At 38.1% G+C, this 19,700-nt stretch overlaps 1 protein-coding gene and 1 pseudogene across 1 annotated transcript in view; one reads left to right on the forward strand and one right to left on the reverse strand.

Annotated features, from left to right (window-relative positions):
* Positions 1-4,875: 4,875 nt before the first annotated feature.
* The window catches only part of LOC139984717 (uncharacterized), a 32,881-nt gene continuing 18,056 nt past the window's right edge, over positions 4,876-19,700 (reverse strand). The window contains exons 2-4 of the mRNA XM_071998743.1: positions 7,765-8,110; positions 6,314-6,529; positions 4,876-5,722 (exon numbers count right to left, since the gene is read on the reverse strand). Of these exons, the coding sequence (XP_071854844.1) occupies positions 5,402-5,722; positions 6,314-6,529; positions 7,765-8,028 (801 nt within the window). The 5' untranslated portion in view covers positions 8,029-8,110 and the 3' untranslated portion in view covers positions 4,876-5,401. The remainder of the gene's footprint in view (positions 5,723-6,313; positions 6,530-7,764; positions 8,111-19,700) is intronic.
* LOC139957808 (U2 spliceosomal RNA) lies at positions 17,727-17,937 on the forward strand (annotated as a pseudogene).

The following is a 19,700-nucleotide window of genomic DNA, read 5'->3' on the forward strand; positions in this document are numbered from 1 at the left end:
CTGGGAGGCATTTTCGGCCAAAATTTTTCTTGTACGCTTCGCGCCAACTCATGGTGGCGCTTCGCTTAGAAAGTTTGCCTGCAGGCAATTATTCGCTACACGCCTGTTCGAATTTGTAATGCAAAGAGCAGATATAACATCATATCAGTGAGCATTGAAATGCATTTTCCACGATGAACAGCCTCAAAGACTGTCTATGTGTGTAGTCAAAGGCGTAGGAGCCCAATTGGATTTGGGGGTTGTAATGACTTGCCCGGAAAAAAAGCCAACATTTTTCGCGCGCGTCCAACATATTATCGATGCCAATATCATATAAGCAAACATCGGTCATTGTATTGCATGGCATCGTGTACCGCACGGTCCGTGAAAGTTGCACAGTATACCGCCAAATGCTAATGTAAACAACGAAATATCTTATGTAGATGGAGAAAAAGCATACAAATCCATTTATGTCAAAACTCCCTTTTACAGTAGTATTGTCGGCCAAGCTTAGAACATTATTTTAATTACCACGGAGATAGTTTTTAAGCTATTCATTGCTATTTATTTTTCTTTCAGTAGGTGTCCGAAAAAAATTGGAAAAAATTTGGTTGCGGGGGGGGGGGGGGTACTAAGGGACCTACGCCTATGTGTGTAGTGTTCGGTTTCGATATACCTGATATCGGAGGAAATATCTGCTATTTTTCTGTTACTTCAACCAAGTTTTATAATAGCCATTATAAGAGGTTTTAATATTTCTACATCAATAAATTAACTGTGTCGGAATTTTCGAAAATTTCCTGACCAACATTATTCATCATACTTTCCTCTACTCGTGCAATTTTGACCTGTCTGTTAGGGGTTCAAGGAGGTTTTTCTATATTGGTTATCCATAGATTGAATTTTGTGCAACATTATGGGTATGTTTTCAAGTGATTTTATTCACGAGAAATGTCAATTTTCAAATTCTCAAAAAATAATGGGCTTAAAACCTTCCAAAATGGGGCTTTCGGATATTGTGGGCCGTGACGTAGAATCACCTACAAAAGCAATGATCCATAGGACATGCAATGAGGTCGAACATGATGTGTGACTGGTGACAATGTTCAAAAAGGTTATGGATGGAAAAAAAACTTTTGAGAAATACTTGGTTCTCAGGCAAAAGTGTACATCTGGTTGGTCATTTTCAAGCCCGAGAAGTGCCATTTCCGGTGATCTGGGGGGTATCAAAACCAAAAATTTTCTTCTACGCTCCGCGCCAACCGATGGTGGCGCTCCGCTTAGATAGTCATTCGCGCCCCCCCCCCCCCCGGGTTAGAAAATCCTGGATACGCGCCTGTTTTGTGTAATGGAACTTAATTTATTTCGATGAAGTTCGGGCAGAGAACTGGAAACCAGCGGTGAGCAGCACGGCTATTACAGTAAAGTAATATTTTAAAGGCAAGGTTTATTGAATTTAGAGAGCGGGTCCGGGAGTGAGGGCGGACTACGGCGCCATTTCGTATTTGTAGTGTATAAGTAATAATTTCCCGTCCTGGTTGGCTTCTTTGCATATTAAAGACTCCGGAGGTAGGGTCAAATTAGGGGTCTCCCCGGAGGTAGTGCGGGAGTTAATCGGGGCGGGAACACATTAGGCGGTACTGTTCAGTCTACCGTTGGCGCCCCGCGTGGAGTACTCACTCTCGTAATTCTTAAGAGCCGTGCTGCCCACGCCCTGGTACGTATTTATTAGTTATTTAGTTAGAGTGAATCTCTGCCCGTTGTTTGCTTTTATTTGTATACGGCAGAAAGACACTGCCTTAATTTTGTATATATGTTTAAAGTTAATTAAGTAATTTGAGACCCAGTTGTCTTAAAATATATTCTTCTCTCTTTTTTTGTGTATTGGTTCAAGCCCTACTAGCATAAGTCTTCGCCCCCCCACCTTTCCCCTGCCCTGACATTAGGTGGCCTCCAGCTGCCTGACAACCCACGCTACCGCTCGGCCGGGGTACAGGGGTGTTACAGTAGCACAACGTTAAACGTTGTTGTGCCGCAAAACGCACAACATTGTTGTGCCAGATTTCGGACAACTGATTCCCACTATTGCAATCTCCATCCTTTCGCCTTGGTTCATTGTTGTACATTCTAGATCGACGTGGTTGTCCACCCTTTCTTCCCGCTCCCTTTCTCTCGACAGGGTAAGTAATTGCAGCTGTTTGTGAAATTGACGTTTCATATCAGGGGCGTATCCAGGAATTTTTAACCCGGGGGGCGCGAATTACTATGTAAGCGGAGCGCCACCATCGGTTGGCGCGCAGCGTACAAGAAAATTTATGGTTTTGATACCCCCCAGATCACCGGAAATGGCACTTTTCGGGGTGAAAATGACCAACCACATGTAAACTTTTTGCCTGAAAACAAGTATTTCCCAATAGTTTTTTTTTTCTCCATCGAAAACCTTTTTGAAGATTGTCACCAGTCACACATCATGTTCGACCTCATCGCATGTACTGTGGATCATTTTGCTTTTGTAGGTGATTCTACGTCGCGGCCCACAATACCCGACAGCCCACTTTTGAAGGTTTTAAGCCCATTATTTGTTCAGAAATGGAAAATTCACATTTCTCGTGAATAAACTCACTTCAAAACATACCCATAATGTTGCCAAAAAAATCATCTATGGACAACCAATATAGAAAAACCTGGTCAGGAAATTGTCCAAAATTCAGACACGGTTAATTTATTGGTGTACAAATATTAAAACCTCTTATAACGACTATTATAAAACTTGCTTCAAGGAAATGAAAGAAATACCAGATATTTCCGAAATCGAACACTACACACATAGGCGTAGGAGGCGGGGGGCTGCAATCCCCCCCCCCCCCCAATATTTATTTTCTCGGAAAATTCGGGCAATATGCTGAGAATTTTTCGGGCACTATTACTGAAAGAAAAAGAAATTGCAAGACAGCTACATCTAAAGGAAATTGATTAAATATCATCTCCTTGGTAATTAAAATAAAGTTCTACGCTTGGCCGACTAATTAGCCATTACAAATGTAAAAGAAAGTTTTGACATAATTGGACCTCCATGATTTTTTCCATCAACATAAGACATTTCGTTGTTTAGATGAGCATCCCGCAGTGTACTGCGCATCTTTTAGGACCGTACGTTACACGATGGCATGCGATGTAATAACCGATGCTTCTTTATATGATATCGACATTGACATGCTGAACGCGCGCGGATCGCGGGAAAAATATTACTTCGATTTTTCGGGCAAGTCGTTATAGCTCCCAAATCAATTTGGGCTCCCTCGCCTTTGACTACACACACAGGCAGTTTGAAGCAGTTCATCCTGGAACGCCATTTTCATGCTCATTGATATGATTTGATATCTGCTGTTTGCTTAACAAATTCGAACAGGCGCGTAGCGAGGAATTTGCCAAGGGAGGGCGAAGTCTGTAGGCAAACTATCTAAGCGTAGCGCCACCATGAGTTGGCGCGAAGCGTAAAGAAAAATTTTCACCGAAAGTTCCTCCCAGATCGCTGGAAATGACACTTCCCATGCCTTGTTAGTTGTATCTAAGCATTTTCTATTTTGAAATTACTAGCGATATCTTAAAAAAATATGCTCGGGGGGGGGGGGTGGTCGCCCCTTCCCGAAATGCGTCATGTTTCCCGACGACTCGGTCGAGTTCGAGACCAGCCACAGTTGCTTTCATAGCACAATTGTATTAAGGCGTCCAAACACACACACGCGCGCGTTATGATAGACCATATATAGTGTATATATATATATACATTAGTGAGAGAGGAACAAGAGCCAAAGGGCACTGTGGTTCCTTGCTTGGGGTATATGACAAAACCATAATAATTTCAAGCAAGATTGGGCTCAAATAATCCATTGTGGTCCTACATGTACCTATAAAGTAACCAACACTATAGCCAACACTTTTGTGATCACAAATTGTGATCGGATATTTGATCAAGAGGCACTTTTTAGATGTAGATATGGCGTAGAAAATGTAAGAAATACAAGGTCACCTACCAGCGGGTCAACAGATATGATAACATTGGTGTCCTCAGATGACATTATCGTTCAATTTGGAAATGTCCCACCACCCCATTCACAACTTGTCCCAAAATATCAACCGTGTCACACCTTGGCATTGGGATTTAATTGCATTAAATGTCTCCAAATTAACTTTGAACTTGTATACATAAGTTCACACACAAAGGTCACCCGGAGGTCAACCAATTGATATTTTTGATTGGTGGGATGTGAATATAGCATGAAAAACTATAAAATTTCAATAATTTTTTTCTTTGCCCATTTTCTCCCCCCAAAAATACTATTTTTAAACATTAACTCACCTTGGATCACATGACCGTTAAGTTTGAAAATATTCCCCTATACCATTTGGAACTTGTCCAAAAATATCAATTGTGTCACACTTTGGCACTGGGAGTTATTGCACTAAATGTCTGAAGATTAACTTTGACCTCATATAACTTCAAACACAAAGGTCACTTGGGGTCAACATATACACATTTTTGATCGGTGAGATGTGCATATAGCATCAAACTATAAAAATTCAAACGCTGTTTCTTTGCCCATTCTTTCCCCCCAAAATACTAGTTTTTCAACTTTGACTTTTGAAGTTTGGAAATATTCCCCTATACCATTTACATTTTGTCCAAAAATATCAACTGTGTCACACCTTGGAACTGGGAGTTATTGCATTAATTGTCTGGAAATTAATTTATGACCTCATATAACTTCGCATAGAAAGGTCCAACGGGTGTCAACCCATTGACATTTTTGATCGAAGGTACCTTTGATATCCAAATCTAGCATCAAAAGCAAACATTTTCTTTTTTGTTTCTTTTAATATGTGTAATATATATCAATATATGTAGAGAGAGATGAAATTATATTAAGAATTGACATGACTCGGCAAATAAAGAAAAATAAGACTGTTTCCATTGTTTGTATTCTTTTAATGAAATGAAGCTATGTATTTTACTTGAATATGTAGTGTTAGCATATGAAGAAATATGTATAAATGTTAATAAAGATGAAGTGAAAAAGGTTACTTATATATACAGTGTAAGTGGCGTTGCGAGAGGGCCATTCAACCGCCCCCCCCCCCCTTTAACCGTAGTGACGAAAACAAGAAATTTAGTCAAAAAGAAGAATATTACAAAAATTCCCTACATGCCTGTACAGTGATGGTAAACTTAAGGTCTGGTAATGATCATGGTATCAAACAATTTGTTTTTAGGGACTGGAAAGGATTAAATTAAACTATACTAAACATAAATAAAGTGGAGATTAGATAATCGTACATGGAATATTGAAGTGATGATAAGAAAGATGTTATGGTTGTTTGGTAGTCCGATGCTTTTAATTTACTTTTTCTTCTTTATTGTTTTTCAAGTTGTTGTGGTGTTGGTGCTGGTGGAAGATGATGAAGCAGATGATGAAGCCGTTGTAGGCAATGATAAAGGCAATGTGGATGTTAAGTTTTGAATCACTGATCCTTGCAGTGAAAACACATATTCTTTTTCATTGATATTTTCCAATGTTTTTTCAATTGTTGCTCCCTTAAGTAGTGTTGAAGCTTGTTGTGATGGCAAGCTATATTGGGCCAGATCACCGTCTTCAGTTAAAACAGTGACCATGAGACAACCATCTTCTTCTTCTTCAATCCCCACTATAGTTCCTTGAATGGTTGATGGTGGGGGAACATGGATCTGTAAGAATTAGACAGTAAGAAAATATAGAAAATAAGTAAGAAAATATAAAAATAAGTAAGAAAATATAATATCAAGGATGTTTGTACAATCTTTGCTTTGAGCATTATTTAACTGCATGGTCAGTTTTGTGGTTGATTTGTCATGAATATATAATTCTGATCTTGCAAAGTTTAGTTTAACCCAAAATATTGTTTTGTGGGAATGGAACTATATTGTTTAATTCTGACTGATTGTGACATTTGTCATTTAATATTTGGTATTTCATATGGTTTGTATATATCCAGTTTGGTGGTATTTATGTTCGTTGTATTGCTATTTATGACAATTGATTTGGTATTTATCAAAATAATGACAGATACTATTTCAGAGTTGAGTGTAGAATGTGTTATATTATCTGACTATAAAACCATCATAAGTTTGACATTGTGACTGCAAGGTAAACCAAAGGAAGTTGATATTTGATTTTAGTGTACTATCCAGTTTTCCACAGGATTTAGTCTGCATAAATTTTACATTGTATTTATAGACTTAGGTTGGGTTTTGACAGGATGAAACAGTACAAATAATGTAGATTATTTATGGACTTACGGTAATGGTTGTGTCGTTTGCACTTGACAAAGCCAGTTTCCATAAAAATTTATCATTCCTGGGTGATACATGTGTTATTGTTACTTTGTCACCAGTCTTCATGGGTGAACGGCTTGATTTGTTCCACAAGGCGACTGAATGAGTGGTATCATCTTCCTTTAACAATATGTTGCGTACTTCTTGGGCACCCTTGCCCACAACATGAGCTGTTTCATCCTGTAAGACAAAATAAAGTAAATGTTAGTGTTTGGTTGTCAAAGGTGACCCTTCGATTCAACTGGCCATTAGTTCCACTTTTGATGGTAAATTTGTATGGTTTGTTAATATTGGGTTATAGAAACAAGTAGTGACATTGAGCTATTGTGATACTTGTTGCTGTTGCTGTTCATGCATGTTTTAATTAATACTTAGTAACACAAACACTTTCATATATAAGTGTTAACATTTCAGTCAAGGTAAGGGCGATCGTGTGGAATGGCTGAGCACTGAATATTAGCTTTTCATTAAATGTAATACTTTGTTACTCTAATAAGGAGTTCCTACAGGACTTCCAAAGTTAATATCTCATTTTTCACCTGACTGTTTTTCTCCTGTGTTTAAGCTTATGGAATACTTCAATTATATTAGACCGTTCAGCTGGGGATTTGGGTGCATGAGTAAGAGGTTTATACTGAGTATGCAGCTGGTCATTTATTTAATTATCATTTTTCAGCAAATACAATGTAGTTTTGTAAACATAAGCGCAACTTTAAGACCATTAACTCTGGTATAAATAATTGTGCGATAAATTACCATGAAAATCTCTAAGATTTAAGAAATTATGCTTCATTCCAAACATTTTTCAATTTGCAGTGGACTAATTTTGTTGGCTTTATTTGAACATATATACTTAAGAAGAAATCTATCATTTGTAGGTTAGTGAAGACAGTTTTTTGTATTCTTTAATCTCTGTTCTATTGTTATTAGTAGGTTAGTCAAGATAGTTTTTTCTATTCTTTAAACTCTGTTCTATTGTTATTAGTAGGTTAGTGAAGACAGTTTTTTGTATTCTTTATGGTTGAATATTTAAGTTTGAAAAGATTAGTCCAGAACAATATGAACATTGCCATAAAGGAGAAAAATCTACACTCAGTGGTGAAAGTGCAATAGCATTTTGGTTCCTGATATATGAACTGTCATAGTTGTTCACATTTTCAATTTTATGAAGAATATGGAAACATTTGTGATATCATAGTTGCACATAGAATCCAGAAGCTTGCGTTTGTCTTTTTAAGTTAATTTTTTTTTTTTTTGTGGAAACAAATTATCTGTAGAAGTTCATTAAAAAATCAAGAACTAAAAATGCTATGTAATGGGATTTGACCATTAAGTGGAATTTTTCCTCTATTTATTGGAAAGTTTCATTTTTTGTTTGGACTATTCTTTCAAGGTGATATGTTCTGTTTTCTTACCTGTACTACTTCGCCACATACTGTCACCAATGGAGCCGGTGTGCCAGATGTAGGTACTGCAATGTCTTTCAGTAAAACCAGTTCTGGAGGAGGTGGATTCACTAGGCACCTAGCTTGGTGCAGAATGCCTTCATCAATATTTTGTAATGGTGTTGAGGCTACCACTTGTGTCATCTTATTAATTATCATACAGTATCTTCCTTTTTGGAAGTTTCGCACTAGAACTGTTTGGTTTTTCGGAAATTTCTTTTCGTAGCATTCCATTTTCTACTACAAGTACCCTCGCAGCTTTCGGGTATGGCCCGTAGGATTTAGGGGCCTTCAAAATGGATGATAAGGTGTTCATCTGTAAATAATAACATAATTTTGATAGTTAATATTGGAAGTCATCTCAGTAATATCAATAATATCAATCATGAGTAAAACAATAAAATCAATAATAATAATTGACAATAATATCAATAATGAGAATTCAATGTACTTCTTTGTAATTTGTGATATGAAAAGTACATAATGTATACCCACATTTGGTTTAACTTTTCTTGTTTTATGGGCGTTTTGCGAGGAAATTCATGTTGCTTTATGGTCACTGTAATAGTTCTCGAGAACTCCAGTACCAATTATTTGAGTCATTCCGAATTGAGTTAGGATATGTAATATGCAATGGGATGACCTGACTTAATAGTTTTAACATAGACTTAAAATGCTCCATCAACCTCACAAAAAAGGTAGTTACTCACCTTTAGTTCAGAGGGCAACAATGGCAACAGCCTCATAACAGCTATATTTATAGCAAATATTTTGGATTATGTAAGATCTTTAATTTTAACACAAAAGTATATGGTATGTCTTGTAATCACAAGCTTTAGTTTTCGCATCAACATTTGTAGATTTTATCACAACTCCTCAGTCCCATCTCTCCATATAACATCAGTGCACAATATTGCTTTGTGAAAACACACAGCAATGTTTGAAATTGTGGGTATAGTCTTTTATATTACATATGTTATTGTATTTTGGGTGTTTGGTATTATGTTTAGTAACTTACAAACAACTGAATATTCATTTCATACTGTATGATTGTATATATTCATACTGAGCACTATTAGCAGCGGCTATGCTGGCTATGTACAGTAGTAGCTCTCCTTTATCTATAGGCAAACAAGTGATCATTACAGTGTTTAGTAGCTGATAAAACACAATTGGTTGATAATTTTTTTTCACTGTACTGTACTGTACTGTACTGTGCTATACTTCCCGCCAGGCGGGTGTGCGCCAGTTCGTATATCGTTATCGTATATAGTCATCGTATATTGTATTTTATCCAACCTATCTTTAGTTTGTTTTGTTACTCCTCTGTGGCCCAACCACCTTCGGTATCATGGCATCGCGCCGTGATTCCAAAATTGTTAAGTTAACCTTCACCGGTGAACAAGCGGTTCCACCGGTGCAAGTTTTTAGTATTTTAGAGAGTATGGGTGTTGTTGTGCCTGGAGAGGTTGATGCGTTGCAAGCTCTCCAGGGTCGTAATACTTATGATGTACGTTTTACAAGTGACGTGACCCGGCAGAAGGGTGTCACGTTGCTGAGTGGGGTTGAAGGTTTGACAGTTACTCCATACGAGCGTATGGGTAACTGTCATCCACGTAGGACTAGAGGTGCGTCAGGAACTTGTCGCAACTGTTTTAGGTCGGTTTGGGGCTGTCAAGGCCATCAAAATGTGCTCCTACGCACAGGCCCCTGGGGTGTTGAACGGGCATAAAGCTCACGTGCGTTACCCCGGTCAGCCCCGTACCTGCTTCAGGTGTGTGGAGACCGGGCACGAAGCCAAGGGCTGCCCAAACAAAAAGTGTGCCCAAGCGAAGTTGTGTGCTCACTCTGTGGGAAGGAGGGGCATGTTTTTCGCGCTTGTCCCTCTTATGTCTTCATGACAAAGAGTGGGGGTCAATCAAAGGCGCCAAGTTCTGGCGCACCTACTGCCTCGGAGGAAGCTCCACGCAAAGAGGGGGAACCGGGTGCACCTAGTTCACCCTCCCCCGTAGTTGCAGACCCCAACCCCGTGCCCGCACCGGGAAAGTCTCCACCAGCTTCCCCTATCAGCTCGTCCAGTTCCGTCCCCAGTCCGCCGCCGGTATCGCCAGATCCGGAGACTCTGTCCGACGGCGACTCCGGGGACTCGGTGGTCATCGGGTCTCCGGAGGCTCTGTCTGACAGCGACTCCGGGGGCTCGGTGATCGTCGAGCCAAAACGTGCCACTGGGACGACCCAGCTAACAAAATTACGTTTTTATAACGTTATATTTACGTACCGTTTACGTTGTATTAACGTCAGAAAGTTACGTTGTAGTTACGAAATTTTGTAGACTCCAGGGGACGTTATATTTACCTAATATTTAGACCCAAAAATAACGTTGTATTTATGTTTTTATTACGTTATTTTGTAACGTTTAGATGATACGTTATAATAACGTTGCATTAACGTTTTTGTATAACCTTTTTGCGATGTTGTTGCAACGTTCATACAACGAGATTTCGCAACGTTAGTCATTAACGTTTTAGTAACGTTGTGATATAACGTAATGGTTACGTAACTAAGTAACCAATAAGTAACCTTCACGTACACACTGAGTAGGCCTATGCCTTAACACATCTTGACTACCAATAAGGACTCAAGACATTTCGATTTTTATTGTTACGTAATATTGTTTTATATCCTCTCTTTGGAAAATTATCAATGACAGAATAATAAACAAAATAGTTAACATATAATAATACTTCTTTCGATCGACTTAAGCTTCAGGCTCTTTTAAGAAGCAACAACGGTACCCAAAATTTTATTACTTGGGTTTACTCTCACGTGTCATTTCAATTTATCATAAATCAAGATCTTTATGAATATTACTATAGTCATGACAGTTGCCACCAGAGTTTATAGTCCATTGAATTGCGATAGTTCAAAATTAATTAGTAAAGTAACATTTCATGCTTTAAATATATTCAATAATACCAGTCTCATGTTTTACTACTTAAATAAATTGGCCTTAAAATCTTTCGTCAAAATATTAGAACGGTAAGCTAGGCCTAGGCTGTAGTTGCTGACACAGTAAAAATTGCCTCAGTTAAAATGTCGCAATTTGTTAAAATTTCAATTTAACCAGAGTATAGACCCTCCCAATGGTTACTTGCAGGAGAAGCTAGAGCATGAAGTCTGTCCACCGAAAAAAAATCCAATTTCTACCAGTAAAAGTGTTGTCACATTGTTTTCACTACATCTATAGAGATGTACGGAAGCTTAAAAGTTCCATCAACATTTTTGCCCCATAATTTGACATGTTAATTTAGTTCATTGTTTTCAAAACAAGATAATGTCTTATCAAAACTCAGAAAAATGTAGGATTACTCAGTTGCTTTAACTCCACAGTTTACAAATTTGTTCAATTGCTCAGTTGAAATGAATTTAAAATTTTTAGTACATAAATTCCATAATGTCCAACCAAAATGCACTCAATGCAATGACCTCCATACCGGGTCAATAATGGCTGTTATTTTGAAAGGTCATATTATTATGAATGTATTGAGATAGTCAGCTCAAAAAAGATAAACTGTAGTATTTCTATCCTACATATTAGTGATGTACAGGGTTACTTTGCAATCGGTAATACAGCTGAGATGAAACTTTCAGGTTGTGGTACATAAAACTGTGTACCTTTCACATGCTTTACTTTGCTAAACCTTTATGAAATTAATTGGAAAGACTCCTTGTGGGTTCTGTAATACAAACTGCTAGAAATATCAACATATTAATACATTAGGTCAAAAAAGTGTCTGTCTGTTTGCTATTAATTAAACAAAGTAGGCCTATGTGTTTGCTACTAAGGGAGCTTCAGTAGGAGTTACGAAATTCATGAGAAGAGATACACTGGGAACAGATCTCTCTCTACCCTTACCTTTTCCCATGCCATAAATGAACTTTTGGATGAAATTCCACAAGTTTAGACATTCCGAAGTAGAAGTAGAATAATAAAAACTACTGTAATAATACTTATTTATATAGCGCATTATGTCGACGGTCTCAATGAGCTTTACAGGAACAAAATGAATACCAAAAAAACAACATACTAAAAGAATACTAAAAGATACACGAAATGATCGGCAATATAAATATTACAGTGTCCAATGTGGGAAGCACGTGAATAAATAACTTTATAAGACGCTTTAAAATTGTCTATGGTAGGAGAATCCCTAATTTGGGTTGGGAGTGTTCCAGAGTTTGGGGGCCTCAAATTTGAAAGAATGCTAAGTTGCTAACCATACGTCTTAGTTTTAATTGCTAACGGGGAAGTTGCAGGGTTGACATTACGAAATCAGGATGAAAAGCATGCATCAATTCAGTTTTGTTGTCGCTGAGAATTTGTGTTTTGCTTACACACCAAGTTTTAATTTCGTTTATAAATGATCCAAGTTTTCCAATAGTCTGATCCTTTTCATCAATGTACATTGACACATAAACTTGTGTATCATCTGCATAATTCATTCCTTGGAGACCGTGGGAGTGATAACGTCTTCAATTGGGAGGTATTAAATGTGAAAACAGACAGTCCGAGCACTGATCCTTGTGGAACTCCATATTCAAGATAGCGAGGTGAAGAGTGTTTACTGTTAATGCTAACATTCAGCGAGCGGTTTGTGAAATAGGACTTTATCCAATTGAAGTATTGCCTTTACAACCGTACTCTTTGTCCAGACTATCAAACAGAATTTGGTAGTCAAAAATAGAAAATAGTATAAAGCCGAGTTCAAACGTTTCCAACATGCTACAACATTTCACTGTTTCGCGGTCAATGAAGACAAAGCCGGTTATGGGTCCTCCTGCTTTTCAAAATGAAGGGCTGGGTTTTCGGTAAACTTTCCAAATGAAGCAATGTTGTTCCCAATCTGGAAAGTAATATGACAAAATATTTAATATCTCTAACTGGAACCAGAGTCAATGGTTGATAATAAAAATACAGGTTTTACAAGGAACTCATCTCTTGAGTGTAATGCTAAAATAGAAAACTATGTCAATTACTTATTTTAGTTGAAAGCACACTATGGATGATGAACAAGGAAAATTAAGTAAATGGATACAGAATGTACACTACACAATTGAAGGGATAGTTCTATAAGATAGTAAATGTCTGTGTAGTTTGCCTGTTGGTGTTTCCTCTGGTAAAGCATATTCAGGTAACAGTATTTGCAAGACCAGGTAGTTACGTATTAAACTTTATACATTGACATTAATTTTATCAACACTTGCATTAAGACTGGTATCATTTTGAAGAATTCATTCTTGAAATTCATGGAAACTTGTAGTAAGGAAGATATTTTGTAGCTCTAAGCTGTCGAATCATTTCATGCATGATGTAATTAGGACCAACTTGGGTGACAAGTTGGAACTTCTGTGTCACAACAGGTGTTAGTCACATAGTTGAGTGTTCCAGTTGATACCAACTTTGAATTTGGTGTGGTCAGTAGTAGTGGTATTGCCAGTACATATCATCATACCTATCACCATGAAGTTCAGTCAATTGCAAATTTCATACTTGCTTTGGCAATGTAAAAAGTATTTATTACCTCCATCTAGTCAAGGCAGTAGATATTAAGTATGACAATTGTGTACTGTACAATTCCAAGATATGCAATCTTGAATGTCAGAAATAAATTGTGTTGTTCCCATTGGATAAAGTTTACATTAGAGTTTCCAGCTTTAAATGGCATATTATGTATTTTATCGCAATAACACTAAGCCAGCAGAAAACCAGAAAGCCAGTTGGCTTATTGTGATTCCTTGCCATTTGAGATTATAATCCTAAGCTTTCTTCATTGTTGATTAATTTGATCAGCAAGGTTCTTTCACTGACTGTGGACCTACCTACTAAACTATGTTAACTTACCATGTTTATAAGCTATTTTTAGCAAAAATCAACTCAAGCCCTGCCCCCTAATGAATGTGCATAATATCACACTGAACATACATTATCATGTACCCGCTATCTACAACCACCTACACACAAAGTATGATTCAATTCTGAAAATGTTTACATTTGACCCAGTGACCTCATTAATATTCATAAGATGAGCACCAAAATCAATAGGGCTTTTCTACTCACTATGGCGCATATATGCTTCACGTATGATTTAAATCCAACTTGTCGTTGTTCAGTTTCTGTGTTTACAATCTATTTTAGTGAAAATCAACTTAAGCCCCCGCCCCCTCTTGAATATGCATAATATCAACTTGAACATATGTTACCATGTGCCCACTAGCTACAACACATTCATACCAATTATTCATGAATTCTGAATTTCGGTTGCGGAGTTATTAGCATTTGGAGATTTTTACTTTGACCTTGTGACCTCATTATTATTCATAAGATGAACACTAAAATCAATAGGGTTCATCTACTCACTATGGCGCATCTATGTACCAAGTATGACTTAAAACCAACTTGTCCCTGTTCAGTTACCCTGTTTACAAGCTATTTTAGTTAAAATCAAATTAAACCCCGCCCCCTAATAAATATGCAGAATATCAACTTTTACATATATCAAAATGTACCCGCTATCTACCAACATATTTATACCAATTATTGAATGAATTCTAAGTTTTGGTTGCAGAGTTATTAGCATTTGGAGATTTTAATGTATGACCCTGTGACCTCATTATTCATGAAATGAGCACAAATCAATAGGGTTCTATTACTCAGTATGGCGCATCTATGTACCAAGTATGGCTTCAATCCAACTTCTTGCCCTGGTTGAGTTATCGTGTTTACGAGCAAAGGGCATCACATACGCACACACACACACACACGCAATCACCATCGCATACTACGCATAGATTCCTTGAACCTTCAGCAAGGAACTAAAATGAAGCCTAACATTGCACTATGCATAACCCTACAGAGTAAATGTTCTGAATAAAACATGTACATGTTTCTTCAGCTGCATGTGTCGTTGGCCCTTCGTTCCATTTTCCTTCACCATCTCATTTATCAAGCCATTGGCAGATTAACATCAGTTCCTTGGCTGTAAGATATAATAACAACTGTGACACTTTTGTGATATCGTAAATTCAAAATTGTCTCTCCTAGCAAAAGTTACACAGAAATTTGGTTTTACTAGAAACTACAAGGTATAATGATTCCTTGCCTTCAAAATAACTAAAGTAATAGGAGTTATTGTAATAAACATGCTGGCAGTGCAAATTGCTTCCAGCTTCTTTTTCTAAAGCCTGTCCATATGATAGAAAAATGAATAACGGTATGCCAACTTTCATACAAGATCACACCGAGTTCAATATACAGCATCAGTTTCACGAAATTGCTACACAAGATGTAGATGTAGACCTCAGCCTATGAACAGACAAGCCTCACTAAATGTACAATGTATAGTTAACATCATTGTTAAATAGGTACACACCGTTAAAGATTTTAAATATGTACTGTGATGCACATCCAGGCCGTATAATTCTTTCATAAACTTGTGCCTAACTGTCGACAGAAATTGCAAAACTTTACCTGCAAACAAACTTCATGACTCACTTTTTGCTTTACTGTTGACCTGTACATAAAATTCCAGTGATTTAAATGCTTAAATTCTGTTTTTTCCGTGTCCTGTCATTGATAGGAGCATTCAAGTCTTGTAGCTGTACAATCTAAGGTGGCCAAATTGTAAAACATGCTCACGGCCAAACTTTCTTGAAAATCAGCTAAATGAGTGTTTTCACGACCAAATTCAAGCCAATAATGCTAGAATGGTCAGATACTTTTTACGGTCAGAAAGATTAAAAAAATTAAGTACATGATGAATTGGTTGTATATCTTTAGTTAGTGTGATGCATAACAACACAGTAAATCACTGAGGAATACCTGACGTCTTACTTTCACATGACTGAAAACATTCTCGTTTAGAGACTAACATTCAGTAATAAAAATTGTTCTACATTTAATCAAAGGAAACTGAAAATAGGCTGGAATACTTATTCTACGGCAAAATACACTAAAATTCCTCCCTTCGACAGGTCTAATTTATTTTTTCCTGCCAAGACCAGTAAAATAGTGACAAAGTTGGAAATTTGGACATTAGTTTGGCTAATTATTTTTACTGTGCTTGTTACTATGTTAGTGTGATCTGCCTTAAGCAGCTGTACTTTAATAATGTATAGGGATACCTTGCTGTAGCTACTTCTTGATTTTCCAATGGGACGACTGCTTTGATTACCTCCTTCAGGGTTTATTTTCAGGAGAGTGAAGCTTTGTCTATTTACTTAATTTTTCTGCTAGAAAAGAAAAAATTAAACACATGTTGGGTAATTTTATGAAGTTTAAAGTGAAGGCTGCACAGTTTCAAACAGTTGTATTTTTCGGATATAAATATAAGAAAGAAACCAATTCCCTGTGTACCTACATGTAGGGCAGTGTTGACAGACCACCAGTAAAATTTGATGACTGCAGTTCCGTTCCACTAATCCTGCTCTAGACTACACTAACTACTTTGTAACTAGGGGCCACACAAAAGTGGGGAATTAAACAAACAACAGTAGCATAAGTCAATATCAGGGATGAAAGTGCAGCCAAAAAAAAACCGGGAAAACTATTTGGAGACCCCAGGTGAATGCCATCCTAACACATCCTACCCCTAGTTCTTACTACTTACACACTATCGTTATGTTAGGCTAGCTCAAAGTTACGAATACGTCGCAGCGAAATACGGAATAAAAAACAGTCTCACATTCGAATGCGATCACAAATATCAACTTTCATATGCGTATCCCGTAGATTTCCGCCGCTCACAAATATCACAAGCGTTAATTCCAAAACTTATGTCGAGCACCAGCAGTTACAAAGATATTAATTAGCAGTCCAATCAACATGAATTAGGCAAGGTTTTTCAACAACAGAAATGAGCTAAAGCGATTTGAAGTTCGCACGTACGCAACGATATTCACATGGCACAATGTTGTACAGTGCAATGCGATGATGCGAAACTGGAAATGGTATTTTGAGTGATCGATGAGTGAAAATTGAAGTTAGCTTGCTGCAACGGGCCAGGCATTTTTGCCGCGTTGTGTCTTTGATATTCGAACAATTTTGTGGAACTTTATTGGAATTAAAAAAAAAACGGATTTCCGTAAAAATACGGAAGACTTACATCCCTGTTTATTGGAATTAAAAAAAAAACCGGATTCCCGTAAAAATACGGAAGACTTGTATAGAGCTGCAGTGGACTAGGCTAGCTTAATCACGAAGTCAAATGCTGGTATTCGGTGTAGCTTCATTGGCATTCATAGTCATACATACATTACTAAATATTAGTACTAGTAGCACTACTGTATGCTTACATACATAACATTAGCATAACGTTAGGCGCACAATCATTGAGTAGGCTAGTCCTAAGTAACGCTACGCTGAACACTATATAGAGGCGTGAAATTACCTAAAATATGTCGTTTACTACACAAATATCTAAGACCTTGCTGATGTGTGTGTATTTATCAATGAAACTTACCTTGAACATTTGGATTAAAGTTTTTCAACACCCATTATATCATTTTTTTCTTGCACGTAAGCGTCTACAACAGTACTGTAGTGAACCTGTTGTCGTCGGCTCAGCACGGCGTCTTTGAAGAATTCACGTGATAGTTATTGACCAATCAGCAGTCAAAGCAGGCTTGATCAGAATAAGGTGTGAAATATTTTTAGTAGTTTCCGAAACTGGCGCTTTTATGCATGTTTATGTACTGCCCATGCTCAGCGTAATAACCACGCCTACACCGTCAGCTATGAACCAATAATGTGCGTGCTTACTGCAGGCAGTTGCCTTTGAGTGCAGCGATTGGGCCTTGCACAAAAGCAGGCCATGTAGTGTTGACGAATTGGTATATGCACGGAGCTAAAAACCATATGTAACAAACAGTTTGTGATCGCTTCTCGGCCTTTTGGCTAAGATCATGTGTAGTATCTGTTCCCTTCGGGAATGGTGATACACACCTGACGATGATCACACAGTCACAGTCCCGATGCAAGGGGACTGGGGCTGAGAGCGGATCAGTCGTTTGGTAGTTTGGTTTTCGTGCCCAGGTTCTTTCCTGGGTGACTTTTTCTTAAAAAGTACCATATGTAACAAACAGTTTGTGATTTAGGCATATGCACGGAACTGCATGTATAAAACCGTAAGTGCTGTATAACACGATAAGCTAAAAGTAAGCGTTTACTTTACAACCACGGAAACATTTTTAATTTGGCTTCTGTAAACAGGAAACATCAAAAAAACTTATCTTGTTTTGTTATCTTCTTGACGAAGTTAGAACGTAATAGTTACGTATATCACCAACGTCGTATTTACGTAATATTCAAACGTTAATTTAACAAAATGTGCTATCGTTTATACAACGTAAAGTCTGTTACGTCATGAGGTTACTAAACTGCAACGTTATGTCAACGTATTACTTAACGTTGTGTGGACGTAATATTCAAACGTAAATATAACGAAATGTGCTAACGTTTATACAACGTAAAGTCTGTTACGTCATGAGGTTACTAAACTGCAACGTTATGTCAACGTAGAACTTAACGTTGTGTGGACGTAATATTCAAACGTAAATATAACGAACTGTGCTAACGTTTATGCAACGTAAAGTCTGTTACGTCATGAGGTAACCAAACTGCAACGTAATGTCAACGTAAAACCTTACGTTGTGTGGACGTAATATATAAACGTAAATATAACGAATCGTGAAACTGTTAATACAACGTTTTTAAAAAAGGAACCTTTATTTAACGTTATTTAAACGTTTCTTTGAAACGTTTCAAAAACGTTGTGATATTACGTAAGTTGGCAACGTTTTATTTACGTTATCGTTACGTTGGGCGGACACCAACGTAACCACAACCAAAAAATAACGTTATTATTACGTTGTGTGTTAGCTGGGGAGCTGGTACGACGAGATGGGGGAACCCTCTCTAAAAAGGTCGGCCTCAAGTGACGACTCGGACGACGATATGTCGTCTAGAGCGCGCTTGAAGCTTACAGAATCGTCGTCGGCGTAGTTTTGCCCCATTGCCCTCTCATGGCCCATACATTTTCAGTTGCCACTTTGAACGTGAATGGCATGAGGGATCATCGCAAGCGCAGTCGCATTTTCCAACATTGTATTTCAATGGAGGTCGACTGCGTTTGCCTGCAAGAAACACATATTTTGGAAGAAGATGTCCCTCTATGGGCTTATGAGTGGGGTGGTGGGCTGCATGCTTCGTTTGGTTCGTCTTCATCCTGTGGCACTGTCATCCTTCTGTCACCTCGTCAGGCGGGTTGTGCCACTAGGGTGGAGACGGATCACGAGGGCCGATTGGTTGGCATTCTTTTCAAGTATCCACAGGGTAACATCTCCCTCTGCAATGTGTATGCTCCCAATCGGCCTTCTGCTAGACGAGAATTTTTTAACACGCTGCCTTCCTTTGTTCCTGGTAGTGCACCATGTGTCATGGTCGGAGACTTTAACTGTGTCCCAGACTCGGGTCTTGACAGACTCGGGGCTTCTGTGTCTGCTAGTCCTGACGCTGGGATCACAGAATTGGACAGATTCACTTCGGCACACCTTTTAGCCGATGTCTGGAGGCATATGCACCCGTGTAGTACGGTGTATACCTGGGTGAGGCCTAACGGAGAAGATGCCTCCAGGATAGATCGAGTGTATGCGCCCGTAAGTTTTACATTTTCGGGTTGCGAGACGCTCAGCTGTCCGCTCTCTGACCATGACACTGTGGTAGCACGTTTTGTTTTGCCTTCCATTTTCTCCATCGGGCGGAGCCTATGGAAGCTTAACTGTCGGATTCTTGGCGAGGCAGAGTTCCGCCAGGGTTTCGAGACCAGGTACAAAGGATGGCAAACATTGAA

Source organism: Apostichopus japonicus, chromosome 17 (genome assembly GCF_037975245.1).
Source record: "Apostichopus japonicus isolate 1M-3 chromosome 17, ASM3797524v1, whole genome shotgun sequence".
Classification (NCBI taxonomy): domain Eukaryota; kingdom Metazoa; phylum Echinodermata; class Holothuroidea; order Aspidochirotida; family Stichopodidae; genus Apostichopus; species Apostichopus japonicus.